The sequence below is a fragment of the Schistocerca cancellata genome, chromosome 10, assembly GCF_023864275.1.
Source record: "Schistocerca cancellata isolate TAMUIC-IGC-003103 chromosome 10, iqSchCanc2.1, whole genome shotgun sequence".
NCBI lineage: Eukaryota > Metazoa > Arthropoda > Insecta > Orthoptera > Acrididae > Schistocerca > Schistocerca cancellata.
Genome location: NC_064635.1, coordinates 70,101,175 through 70,115,416, shown reverse-complemented (window position 1 = coordinate 70,115,416; position 14,242 = coordinate 70,101,175). Strand labels below are relative to the sequence as shown.

At 39.5% G+C, this 14,242-nt stretch overlaps 1 protein-coding gene across 1 annotated transcript in view; it reads left to right on the top strand.

Moving 5' to 3' along the window:
* Positions 1 to 329: 329 nt before the first annotated feature.
* Positions 330 to 14,242, top strand: part of LOC126106120 (serine protease ami-like) — a 95,872-nt gene continuing 81,959 nt past the window's right edge. The window contains exon 1 of the mRNA XM_049912365.1: positions 330 to 645. Within this exon, the coding sequence (XP_049768322.1) occupies positions 330 to 645 (316 nt within the window). The remainder of the gene's footprint in view (positions 646 to 14,242) is intronic.

Sequence of the window (14,242 nt, the reverse complement as noted above, 5' to 3'; positions counted from 1 at the left end):
TCCAGGTTGGGTGAACTTAGCATCCTCCATGTAAACACGCCAGAGGCTCTGATAGATGCAGAGAGGCTATTGAGTAGCATCAGAGACGTCACATAACGATCGATAAACAGCTGACAGTATTTAACGCTGTCGCTTTGTTTTGTAAACAAAATTTGGTGTAATGCTGCTGATGACATTATCAGATTTCATACTGTAGTGTGATTCCTATACTGTCAGTAATCGATTGAAATGTACCATACGTTCAGTTCTCCCTGGCTGTTTTCAACGCTCAAATGATAGAAAGGAGGATCCAAGGCGACAATTGCCTGCCGTCCTTGGACTACTGCGTCATGGTGGTGGTGTGCCGCATCGCCGCTTGGGGCGCGCTGATCGCAGCGGCGCGCTGTAGCCTCAACACTGCCGACGAGATCCGGCTAGGGAGGCAGGCTGTGGAATCGTGGCGTCGCACGGCCGACATGAGTGACATGGGCTGGTCGCCACACGTCAGGGTGTTCGGCGGCTTCGTCACCCACGTCGGCCTCTACCCGTTCGCCGCGTACATCTTCATCCTGAAGCAGATCACGACACTGTCGTGCAGCGTCACGATCGTGGCACCCAAGTGGGTGCTGACTGCGGCCCACTGTGTCAGGGGCATGAACTGGCAAGGTAAGTCAACACCTCGAGTGAGTCACACATCAACAACTTTACTCCACAAACGACCTGACGATGAGTAGTGGTGTGTATTTTTGGTGACACTAGCTGATCCACCACACCTGTTCAGTCGCTAATAACTCGTGGGAAGAATGACCATTGATAAAGGTCCCTATTAGCTCTAATTTCCATAGTTTTCGCATTGTGTCATTTCATGAGACCTAATCGAGGCAGGCTAGATATGATTTTCAGTGCATGGTAAATGCAAGAAAAATGTGAAGAACAGAACCAACCCCTGCACAAGGTACTCATAGACCTTTTTAAAGGCTTTGACTCTCTTAATCGAGAAGCTCTCTGGAAATATCAGGCATCAAATGGATGTCCTGGAAAATACATCAAAATACTCCAGCTTCTACACGATAACATGAATGCCGCTGTCCTTGCCAGCAATGGACCTGGAGAAATGTTTCAGGTTATGCCAGCAGAAAGCAGGGATATGTTATTACACATAGCCTATTCTCTATATTTGTGGGAATCTTACTTCATCTTGTTCAGGAAAACTTACTGTTGGGTGTTGAAGTAGCTTATAGAACTGAAGGTAAGCTATTCAACCATAGCAGACTCAGAGCTAAAAGCAACAGAACCACAACAGCTGTCATCAAACTTCAGTAAGCTGATGATAACATTATCTTGGCAAACACAGAGGTAGCTATACAAACTACCCCAAATGCATTCAGTCTGGATGTTGTTGTTGTGGTCTCCAGTCCTGAGACTGGTTTGATGCAGCTCTCCATGCTACTCTATCCTGTGCAAGCCACTTCATCTCCCAGTACCTACTGCAGCCTACATCCTTCTGAATCTGCTTAGTGTATTCATCTCTTGTTCTCCCTCTACGATTTTTACCCTCCATTCTGCTCTCCAGTACTAAATTGGTGATCCCTTGATGCCTCAGAACATGTCCTGTAAACCGATCCCTTCTTCTAGTCAAGTTGTGCCACAAACTCCTCTTCCCCCCAATTATATTCAATACCTCCTCATTAGTTATGTGATCTACCCATCTAATCTTCAGCATTCTTCTGTAGCTCCACATTTCGAAAGTTTCTATTCTCTTCTTGTCCAAACTATTTATCGTCCATGTTTCACTTCCATACATTGCTACACTCCATACAAATACTTTCAGAAGCGACTTCCTGACACTTAAGTCAATACTCGATGTTAACAAATTTCTTTTCTTCAGAAACGCTTTCCTTGCCATTGCCAGTCTACATTTTATATCCTCTCTACTTCGACCATCATCAGTTATTTTGTTTCCCAAATAGCAAAACTCATTTACTACTTTAAGTGTCTCATTTCCTAATCTAATTCCCTGAACATCACCCCACTTAATTGGACTACATTCCATTATCCTCGTTTTGCTTTTGTTGATGTTCATCTTATACCGTCCTTTGAAGACACTATCCATTCCATTTAACTGCTCTTCCAAGTCCTTTGCTGTCTGTGACATAATTACAATGTCATCGGCGAACCTCTTCTCCATGGATTTTAATACCTTCTCCAAACTTTTCTTTCGTTTCCTTTACTGCTTGCTCAATATACAGATTGAATAGCATCGGGGAGAGGCTACAACCCTGTCTCACTCCCTTCCCAACTACTGCTTCCCTTTCATATCCCTCGACTCTTATAACTGCCATTTGCTTTCTGTGCAAATTGTAAATCGCCATTCGCTCCCTGTATTTTACCCCTGCCACCTTTAGAATTTGAAAGAGAGTATTCCAGTCAACATTGTCAAAAGCTTTCTCTAAGTCTACAAATGCTAGAAACGTAGGTTTGCCTTTCCTTATTCTTCCTTCTAAGATAAGTCGTATGGCCAGTATTGCCTCACGTGTTCCATCATTTCTACGGAATCCAAACTGATCTTCCCCGAGGTCAGCTTCTACCAGTTTTTCCATTCGTATGTAAAGAATTCGCGTTAGTATTTTGCTTTTATTTTAATTTTTGCAAATATCTTCGAGATTATTACTTATGTGCAATAGCAAAAAATTTTAAATATTAACTCGGTACTTCACCGAATAGCTTTATTATCCAGTATATGGATTTAATTAATGAGAACCTGTATATGTAATTAATTTACCTAAAAACTATGCTTGTCACAAGTACCAGTAATTACTAACTTCGTTATCATTGTTCATATGTAAATATGTATCTCGTTACTGACCTTCAGATAAAGTAAATAAAAAGTACGTATTAATAAACGAAGTATCTCTTCAGTTAATGTTGGAAATATGCTAACTTTTGGACACATTAAGTCTCAGGGTAATTAGCATTTCTAGTTAAAGCATTGTTATTGAAATATAATGGCGTATTTTGGAAAACCTGTCTATATACTTGAAAGGACAGTCTAATTAGGAAAAGTCTTGATGATTAACTTGCCACTCGAAAACTTTCGGGTCACTTCAGAGATAGGCTACTGCACTCCAACAGTGATGTATGGCATCTATCAAGTGTAGTATGTGGCTAGCTGTTTATCTGAGCATAAATTATAGTGAATGAGACTCAATATGGTCATAAAATGTATCTTGTTCCACAACAAAGTGCAGTTGGACCGAAAACCTGGTATAGACCATATTATTTAAAATAGCTTATTTTAGACAACCAATTTTCAGCTACATTCGACAGAAGTGCAGCTACCAGAGGCATATTTGCACAGGTAAATATGACTGCACTTTACTCTCTCAGAATTTTGATAATAAGCCTCCCCATGATGCACACCTTTCTTGTAACGTCTGCCACTGGAATTTGTTGAGCATCTCCATAACACTCTCGCGCTGATTAAACGATCCAGTGACGAAATGCGCCGCTCTTCTTTGGATCTTTTCTATCTTCTATTAATCCAACCTGGTAATGGGCCTAGATGGAGTAGTAATACTCAAGAATCTGTCGAACAAACGCCTTCTAAGGTACTTCTTTTGTGGATGAATTACAACTCCTTGAGATTATTCTTGTGAATCTCCATCTGGCACCTACTTTTCGTGTTGTTTGTTTTATGTGGTCATTCCACTTAATGTCGCTCTGCAGAGGTACTCCTAGGCATATCATGGATGTTACTGTGCCTGGCAATTTGCCATCAATAGTGTAGTTGTGCAGTAGTGGATTTCGTTTCCTACATATGCGCAGTATGTTTCGTTTATTTACATTCATGGTCAACTGCCGGTCATCAGACCTCACTCTGAAAATAGTTACTCTCTTTTAGTGTTGCTACTGTCTTTTGGGCAACTGCATCATCTGCAAACAGTCTTAAAGACCTTCCAACACATTCAACTAGATCATTAACATACATTGTAAACAGTAACGGTTCTGTCACATCCTTGGGGCCCTGTTGAAATTACGTTTACATCTATCGTTTTCGGTCCTTTAAGAGCGACGTGTTGAGTTCTGACACCAAGGAAGTCTTGAATCCAGTCGCCAACCTGATCCGATATCGCTAAGTTGGTATGTTTTTAACTAAAGGACAATGTGGGACAGTACCACACGCTTCCCCAAGTCAAGATACACGTCATCAACTTGAGCGCCGATGTCTATAGCACTGTGGATCTCATGGAGGAATGGAGCGAGCTTTCACCAAATTTCAGTGCGTCTCGTCTTATTTTAACACAGGAGATTTTCATTCTTCAAAAACGTCATAATGGGTGACCTTAAAACATGTTCAATAACTCTACAACAGATTGACATCAACGATGTAACTCCATAATGTTGTGCATCTTCCCTATGATCTTTCTTGTACCTTTAGTTGCTGCAGCGACTTACGATAAACTGCTGCTGGAAAGGGAGCAAGTTCATTCTCATAATCTCTGTAGAAGCTTACGGGTATCTCAGCTGGTCCAGATACCTTCCCACTAACGTGTGAGTGTAGTTGTATTTCTCTTCTGCGACCACTTATCTCAGTATTAGACATTTTGGCGTTGGTGACTGAAATGAGGGTTTCTATTACGGTCTTCCATTGCGAAACAGTATCAGGATACAAACGATCGGTAAAACTAGGGCTAATCATCAGTGGTGATCCGAAAGACAGAAAAGTTAGCAGCCATGAACAAAGGATGTAGCACGACTTCTTCCTGATAATACACACACACAGGTCGTTGAGGATTCATTCCGTCGTATGGACGAAACATTTGTACAGCTGTCGCTGAAGAATCAACATGAAAAAAAAGAAAGAAAAACAAGTAGACCTGACGAACTTGCAGCATGCTGCACATGAAAAATAGGTTCTCAACTTGTTTTATAATTGAAATAAATGGTTTTAGCTTCCTCGTAAGATGCACTGAGAAGTCTATTTTTTCATTTCTTGATGATGATTAGTTTAGGACACCTGTGTCCATTTCGGAACCATCTGTGTTGTAAGTGTGACAAACACAGGCGATAGCCTATGTACAAAAACTGCAGCTGCAGCGATGATCAAAGTGGCACTATGGCCGACTTAACAACAGTAAATAGCAACAACAGCAAATGTCCAGTCTATGTGGTCTATTTACTGTTGTTAAGTCAGCCGATAGTACCCCTTCAATCATCGCTGCAGGGGCAATTTTTGTACATAGGCTTTCGCCTGTATTTGTCACACTTACCACACAGATGGTTTCAAACTGGACACAACTGTCTGAAACTAGTCACCAACAAGAAATAAAAAGGATAGGTCTACTTCTCAATGCAACTAATGACAGAGTTACAACCATTTATTTCATGTAGACCTGAATATGAACAACATATAGCAAAGATTTGATGATGCAAGCTGTAGTTTGCCGCCAAACAAAGGAACAGGCAATGTTACAGACATCACAAAACCTTCACTTCTTATGCAACGGTCCCAAGTTGTCCAAGGCTGTATTTGAAGTTTGAGAGGACATTCAGTATTGGAAAGTAAACAAAAACTGTGTGTGACTTTAAAAAAACCATCATAAGGATGGTACTCACGACGGACAGTCTCTCTCCCTTCCACGCACACATTGCAGACACAATAGCGCAACTGTGCTAGAAGTTAACTAGTGTGTATGACCAGAACCACGTGACCGGGAGTGCCGCCATCTTGGATCTTTAGGGTACAAAAGAAGGCCTGAGAGCCGCAACTGATCAGTCCTCCGTGATAGTTGAAAGTGTCAACATGGATTCCTCCAATGTGCTAAACATCCCCCAGCAGGAGCAAGATAAGACCAACAGACGAACGCTTCTGTTTGTGATTACTACAGCAGAACCTGGATAATCTGGTTACTGCCATTGGCAACATACATTATACAGAAAATGGTATACTACTTAGCAAGAAGAATGTAAATGTGCTTATACCTACTACAGAGCCGTTTTGCGATAATATATTCATAGTTAAAATCTGTGATCAAGTGGACTGTCAAGAACAATTAGGAAGAGGACGTTCTAAAATTTCAAAGAAGGTAATGTGTGGTCCATTTAACTATTATCTATGTAGTAGATTCTCCAATATCGTCACTGCGAGACATGGCGCCAAGGCGAAGCTGCCTTTTCTCTTACACGGGAAGGACAGTGTGATGGCAAGAGGGGTACGTGAAAAAATCGGCAAGGAAGCACTGGAAACTATTTCGAGGAAATATAAAAATCCTGTGGTTATACCAAATGAAGTAGAATTATCTGATGTTGAAATAGATGTTCTAATGAAAGAGGTGCCTGGAATATTGGAGCAGGTACAGGTAGACAACTGTTATCTTTTGGATTTGGACATAACACAAGACTTTGCCGGAATTTTTAACAAAATGTAAATGTACGACTATTTAATATCAATCCTAGACTTCTGCATGGAAAGAGATCGCCAGGTAAATACCAATGTTGTTCTGGAAAACGATATGACAGTTGGAATAGACTATCTAACGCGATTAAGTTCCAACTGTAGAGTAAAGATATATAACAAATTTATATGTCAAATCACAAGTCTGGGAGTGAACAAAGATATTAATAACCACATTTTATAAAGTGTCCAAACATGCGACTATGAGAAACTTTTAGGCCTTCCTTGGCTAAGCAGCATGGCATTACCAGGTTGGAGGCTACAATATGCAACTACAGAATGGATCGTGTATTCGACCTTATGCAAGAGTGCTTACGTGTACTAGATGTTAACAAACAGTATTTACAATATGCTCCACTTTACTCTCTTTCACTTGCTTCCATGTGGCGTCAGTTAACGGATAACGTACAGAATGACTGGTGTGGTGTCTTTAATAACGTTCTTCGGTTTGTGTACTGGGGTAATCAGATCACCCGAAAATTCACAGATGTACAGGTAAGTCTTCCAGATACTGCAGATCGAGAAAAGCTCATCAGCTATGTTCTGTCTGCATAGAGTTTTAACTATCTACCTATAAACTAAGTGGAGATCCTTAACTCTGACCCCAATAAAGATGATGTAACTATTATACACAAGTGTTACGTTAAAGCAGGAGGAACTTATTTTTCTCTGTCAGGAACGCTGTTCTCCACAATACCGTCCGATATAGATATTGTAAAATCAGGGTTGGCTGTCACAGATAACGTCATATCGTAAAACCTAATAAAAAGAACCAATGGGTCAAACAGACTGAAACCATTCCCTATTAAAGAAAGTGCACCTTTAAGTGCAGTTAATGTGTTATGTGAACAGAAAAGGAGTCTGGAAATGGAGAACATCAAAGTAGAGACAACTACTGTAAAGGAAGAATATAAGATGCAGATGGAAAAGGAAGAACCTACTGTGTATGTGCAGTCCAGGTTTACATATGGCTTTAAACAACTTATGGAGAAATCTAGCTACAACTGGGGAATACTGTAAAGACCAGTGGTAAGTGGCCATATGTTGCAGCACTGGCCGAAAACGGCGGATTGGAGCACGTTTACTATGTTGAAGGGCACACGAAAAATCTAGTTATCAAACTTCATTCTTCCTTGGATCTGCTTGAAAAGGATAGTTACATTATATCGAAATGTGGTGGGCTTGATGTCATATTCTTAGCAACAGAACAACCGTTTGCAGAGTTTAAAACCGGCGGAGTAACAAACTTTAATGGCAGTTTGTTTGCAAAAGTTGTAAACGTAAAGTTCTACACCGAAATTCCACAAGAATGTGCAGCAGAAGAACCGCAGCCTACACACAGGAAACTGAAAAGTGTTATAACAACAGCATTATGTAGGAAATAACAGGAAAAATAAAAATACCGAATGCTCTCGTCTAGAAGAACTGCTGGAAGAAACAGAACTAATTATTAAAGCCATAAAAGAGATTACAGGATAAAAATTAGATACATACTGGAATTCGAGAACATACCTTCTCTGTATTTGTCAAATTACTGGTTGGAGAAAAAAAATAGATGATTCACATGTGGATTTAAATTTTAAGTTAAAAATTAAATTGGACATTATTAAAACTAGACCTAACAAAAATAAGGAAAGAGTTGTTTTCTGTATGTAAATATATTCGTAAAAGTTAATAATGATTTTGTACTAGAATATTTACTTGCCTTATTCGCTACTCTACCAAAACTCCTAAGGTATTTCATATATCATTGATCCATGTACAAGTATTTCGGATAGTGAAAGTGTGGACTCATGTAAACTTGAAAACTAGTTGAAACTAGGTAGTTGAATGTATAGTAACCCCCTTTCCTTACCTATATGATTTGCATAATGTTTGTGTGTGATACTCAAACGTTGAAAATATGTTTTATTATGAGGAAGGATCACGTTAAGGTGGAAGTGAGTGTTTTAAATAATCTGTTTGACTCCTGTAAATCGTTAAACAATTAATTTTGAAGGGTAGTGCAAATGGATTATTTCACTCTATTTTTAATATCGAAATTGAGTCAGCTTTACCTTTGTCATCAGCATTAGCCAATAAGAACATAGTATTCTGAGGAGAGGTGAAAATCTCCAACTTCGTGTTTGGAGATGTTGGTTCACGCAGACACGCATGGAGTGGCCTCTTGAGAGCGACAGAGACAGGAAGCGAGCCTGGGATTTGCTGATCAACAGGATGCCACCACTTGATGCTTTGTTTGGGGGCAGTGAGATCAAAGGAGGCCAATATCCAGTCCGAGGCCAGTGGTATTTAGTAACATGATCTGTAATTAGACCTTCGGCTGTTTTAACCTTAGTGGTGGCGCCCTGACGATAGACACACGTGAGAGACCTCAAACAGTGGCTACTATACAGCACTTCATTCCATTCCCTGGTGATTACATGTATTATGTCATGGGAAGCAAGATTGTGGGGGGGGGGGGCAGTCATAATGTCTACCCAAGTGGGGGAAACCTGTCTCCTGCATACTAATTAAATAAGGAATATGTATCAATATATTATTGGCTGATTTTAATTTCGTGTCATGAGATCCTTTCTCTCCAGCATAGAGCGAGTCTTTTGATAACCATTTTTTTCTGGATTGGGTGGGGTGGGAGGGGGCGAGGGGTAGGGGGATGAGACGTGCGCTAGTGGTGGGACTGCACCCTGGCTCAGTCGATCCCTGCATGTCAAGGTGAGCGCACACAAGAAAATTTTCCAGTAAAATGATGCCTCCAATCTGCAGCAGTGTAATTATATAATTAGGACATGTAGTTGCTAGATGTGTGTTTTTCCCACCAAATAAAAGTGAGGTCCAGGCCCTGGGAACTGAATTTTATAAATAAATGATATATTGTATGCTATATAATTGAATTTCCTGTGATCCTTCCTCTCCAGCATAGATGGCAGCATACAGCCTATGGTGGAATCAACTCTTAGTCAGCCAGTTGCCTTGTAAGGAGTTCCATGTGCATCAGTATTGTGCAGGAGTTTACCTGGCAAAGACAGCTTTCTTTGCAGTTTGGTCCGACCACGACTGACATTACATGCAGATCCAGCAGTGGTACGCTACAGCACCAAAGAGTGAGGGGAGAGAGAGAGAGAGAGAGCGAGAGAGAGAGAGAGAGAGAGAGAGAGAGCATGTGTTTCGACAGGAATTTCTCAGCTGACTCTGGTCTGTCAGTCCCAAGGCCTGTGCAGACACCTCTTGCACACTGGTGCATGGCGCAGCCACTGACAGACACATCACTTTGCGAGATCCCAAGCGACATGCACATAGTGTGGTGTGAGCTGGCACTGGGTGCAGGACAGTGGACGGTACATGCTTCGCAATAGAAAGATTTTTAACAGTGTAATTATGTGTGATGGGTGTTTCATGATGGTATTCCTTGTGCAATTGGAATGAAAAAGCATCGCAATTGTTTCAATATTCCATTTATCAACTCTAACCCATAAATTGTTTAAATGAACAATATCCTACACATTGTCCAAATTGTTTAAACAATATTCCATACACCGCAATCGATTTCCCGCCAACCACCAAATTCTTTACATAAATAAATAAACTATATTTCATACATGCTCTTGTATCCAAATAATGTTTAAATAAACAATATTCCACATATTGTCTAAATTGTTTAAACAATATTTCCTACACTGCAATCTATTTCTCTCCAAATGGCTCATCAACTGAGTCTTTTTTCCGGTAATTTCCGGGAGTGGGAGGTCTAGGGGGTTCCCAGAGGGTGGATTTAATTAATTGATCGATTTAATTAATTACTTAATCAAACTGATATCAAAAGTGTGTTTGTATCAAGGATGGGGAAGGAGAAAGTGGAAGAGGACAAGAAGGAAAAGGAGGTGTGGGGAAACATTAGGTTAAGGACCTGGCAATGAAAAGCAAGGATTATTCCCAGGGGGGTCATAACCTGTCAATCAAAGGAATCGATTATCCCCAGGGGCTCTTAATCCTCTTAGCAGAACAATAGGTTAAGGAACTGTCAATCAAGAGAGAACAATATGTTTGCCACTGAATGTAGGCAACCAGCAATAAATAATTGTGCTGACACCACTACTATCAGTGACCACGAGGCAGCTGAAGCAACAGTGATAACCAAAGTACAAACTGTAAATAAAACGAATACAAGGATTTATGTTATAAGTAAACTAGATGAAGTTGTAATGTCATATCTCAGTACGAAATTCAAAACTTTTAGCTGTGGATAGGAGCATGTAGAAGAACTTTGGCACTGGTTTAAAGGAATATTGATCGTGAACTTGACAGATGTATGCCTAGTGGAATGGTTCATGGTGGGAGAAACCCTCTGTGGTATACAGTCACTGTAAAGAAACTTGTTAAGTAACAGAGACTACTGTGTGATAGGTGGAAAACAAAGCATAGGGCTAGAGGTGGGGGGATTCTGTATGAAACACCTTTGGCTGTCGAGAGAGGAATGCATGCAGAGGAATATTGTCCAAGGACCTCTCACAAAACTCAAAGAAATTCTCGTCATATGTAGAGACTGTTAGTGGCACCAAAATAGTGTCCAGCGACTCAAGGAAGCAATGGTGACTGAAATTGAGGGTAGCAAAGCAAAAACAGAAATTCTCAAATCCATTTTCAAATGTTGCTTTATACAGCAAAACCCAGGAGAACTGCTCCAACTTAATCCTCACATGTCTACAAAGATGAATCAATTAGAACTAGTGTCAGTAAAACAGCATTGACAAACAGCAGAAATCGCTAAAATTGAACAAAGTCTCAATGCCTGATGAAATTCCAGTCAGATTCTAGCTGAATTTGAGGCTAAGTTAGTCCAAGTGTTAACTATAATATATCGTAGATATCTAGAACATAAAACCCAGTCCAGCAGTTGGAAGAAAGCACAGATCGCACCTGTCTACAAGAAGGGTAGTAGATGTGATCTACGAAAATACCGTTGAATATCCTTGATATCAGTTTGATGTAGATTCTTAGACATATTCTGAGCTCAAACGTGATGAGATTCTTGAAAAGAATGACCCCCTCCATGCTGACCAGCGTGGATTCTGAAAACACAGAGCATGTGAAAACCAACTCGCACTCTTCCCACACGATCTTCTGAACGCCGTGGATCAAGGCATTCGGGTGATCATTTCGCTTCCGAAAAGCATTTGACTCAATACCACATTTACGTTTATTATCAAAAGTATGATCGCGTGGGGGGGGGGGGGGGGGCGTGAAGCGATATTTATGACTGGATTAAGGATTTCTTGGTAAGGATTACACAGTGGAGAGCCATTGACAGATGTAGAACTAACTTTGTGTGTGCCCCAGGGAAGTGTGTTGTGACCCTTCCATTTCATACTGTATATTAATGACATTGCAGACAATATTAATAGGAGCCCCAGATTTTCGTAAATGGCGAAGTTATCTATGACGGAATACTGTCAGAAAAAGCTATACAAATGTTCAATTAGATCTTGACAAGATTTTGAAGTGGTGCAAAAATTGGCTGCTTGCTTTAAATGTTTAGACATTTAAATTTGTGCACTTCAGAGCAGTAAAAAACGTCGTATATTATAACTGTAATGACAGTGGGTCACCGCTCGAATCTGTAAATACATAGGAAACTCTGGGCATAACACTTTGTGGGGACAGGAAATGAAACGATCATATGGCATTAGTCAAAGGTGAAACAGAGAGCACATTTCGGTTTTGTTGGTAGAGTAATAGAGAAATGCAATCACCCTACAATGGAGACTGCTTGCAAATCACACATATGATCCATCCTAGAATATTACTCAAGTGTGTGGGACCTGTACCAAATAGGACTAGCAGGGGATAGTGAATGTTTACAGAGATGGCAGCACGATTTGTCACATGTCTGTTTGACCCATGAGAGAGTGACACAGAGATGTTGAAAGAACTGATCTGCCACTCTTGAAGACACAGTGAAACTATTTCGAGAAAGTCTGCTAACAAAGCTTCAAGTACCGGATTTAAATGACTAGCAATATACTACAATCCCCTACATATCAGTCCCATAAGTTAATGCGGGCAAGTTTGGATTATTTGCAGTGCGAACAGAAACGTTTAAACAGCCATTCTTTCCCCACTCCATACATGAATTGGAAGGAAATAAGTCCTAATAATGGGTACAGTGGGATGTACCCTCTACCATGCATTTCACATTGGTTTGCAGAGTGCAGATGTATGTAATTTTTGGTTCTGTAATTATGTCTTCATTTATTCTTATCATGCAACAACACCAAATTAATCCATATTCCTTTTGTCATCGTATCATCTCACATAATCCGTACTATCACTGATAACTTGAATCAACTGAGTAGAATAAGAATTAAAGAAAATTAGTTGGGCAGTACTCTCTGTCAAATTTGTTCATGGAAGTTATCTCCCACAAAACCTATTACATCAATGCGAATAACAGGTGGTTCTAATCTATGTATATAAATAAAAATCTGTTGCCACATGTATAAAAGATCATAACCTGAGAACGGCTTGACGTATCTGGTTAATTTTTTTTGCTCTGTTAGTTATTGTCAAGACTAGGTTTTTATAAAAGAAAATTTTTGGAAAATCGAGCGAAAAAATGTGAAATACCATCAATTAGGAACGTCTCGAGAGATTTGGTTGATTTTTGAATTTGCTGTGTTCATAATTATCAGGACAAGCGTTGAGTAAAGAAAATTTTTGAGAAATCCACTGGAAAAGTCCGAAATTGAAATCAGTTATGAAGATCATCACTTGAGAACGGCTGGACCGACTTGGTTTGATTTTTTTGTGTTGTGTTCATAATTGTGGATGGTAATGGCAGTTTGGGTATGGAAGAAAATAAAATCAATGCGTTCAGTTTGATAGTTCTGCTGTCACACGTTTCCATACAAACAAAATCTGTTTGACAGTTATATATATTTTGAAGTAAACAATTGTTCATTTATAATGAAAATCGTTTCAAGTATTAGGTTATGAGACGAAAATAAAGTGATGAAATGTGGTGAACAATACTTGACACAAATTACAGATTTCTTATTAATTACTAAATAACCTTTTTTACTAAAATAAATTGGAGAACTTTACAGAGTGTGGAATAAGACACAAGCTTCACATTTTATATACAAAAGGTTTGTTTTGTCAGAATCTGTTTATATCGAAATTTCTAGAAGGTGCAGTTACAAAATTACATTTTGAGTCTGGCATCTTTAGTAACATGTTTCCATAAGGTCTTATGTTAGTTCAATTTCATTTCATCTCATGAAACATTTAGAATTTTTAATTTGCTTTACATGTAATAATAGAATTTTAGTGCTAAATTTGTAATTTATTGGAACTGGATGGTAATATTATTATGACATCGTAACTTATTGTTTCTGATAATTACGTAATTAGTTTCCCCATAACCGTTATCAAACTGTTGATTCCGAAATAATGCTTTACTACTAATTACAGATTCTGTATAATTAGCCTACTTTTGTCTTGTAGGCTGGTAAGCTAATTAGTTATACTACATCGTGTACAATGTACATAATGTATGCTTTGGCATCTAATCATAAATTATGGAGCAATACTTTGTTCTGAGTAATGTGGATCAGGTGGTATACCGAAAAGCTATCTTGGGCACTATCGAGCAGTTCATGTGTCCCTCACTAAATCCTGATTTGCGGACAGGATGCAGCATTCAATACCTGTACTAACAAGGAGAAGGCCTCAGTCTTGGGCAAATGATATTTGGAAGGTCGCTTGTATCCAACCTAATACGAAAGACTATGATGTTTTGGGTGTGTTTGA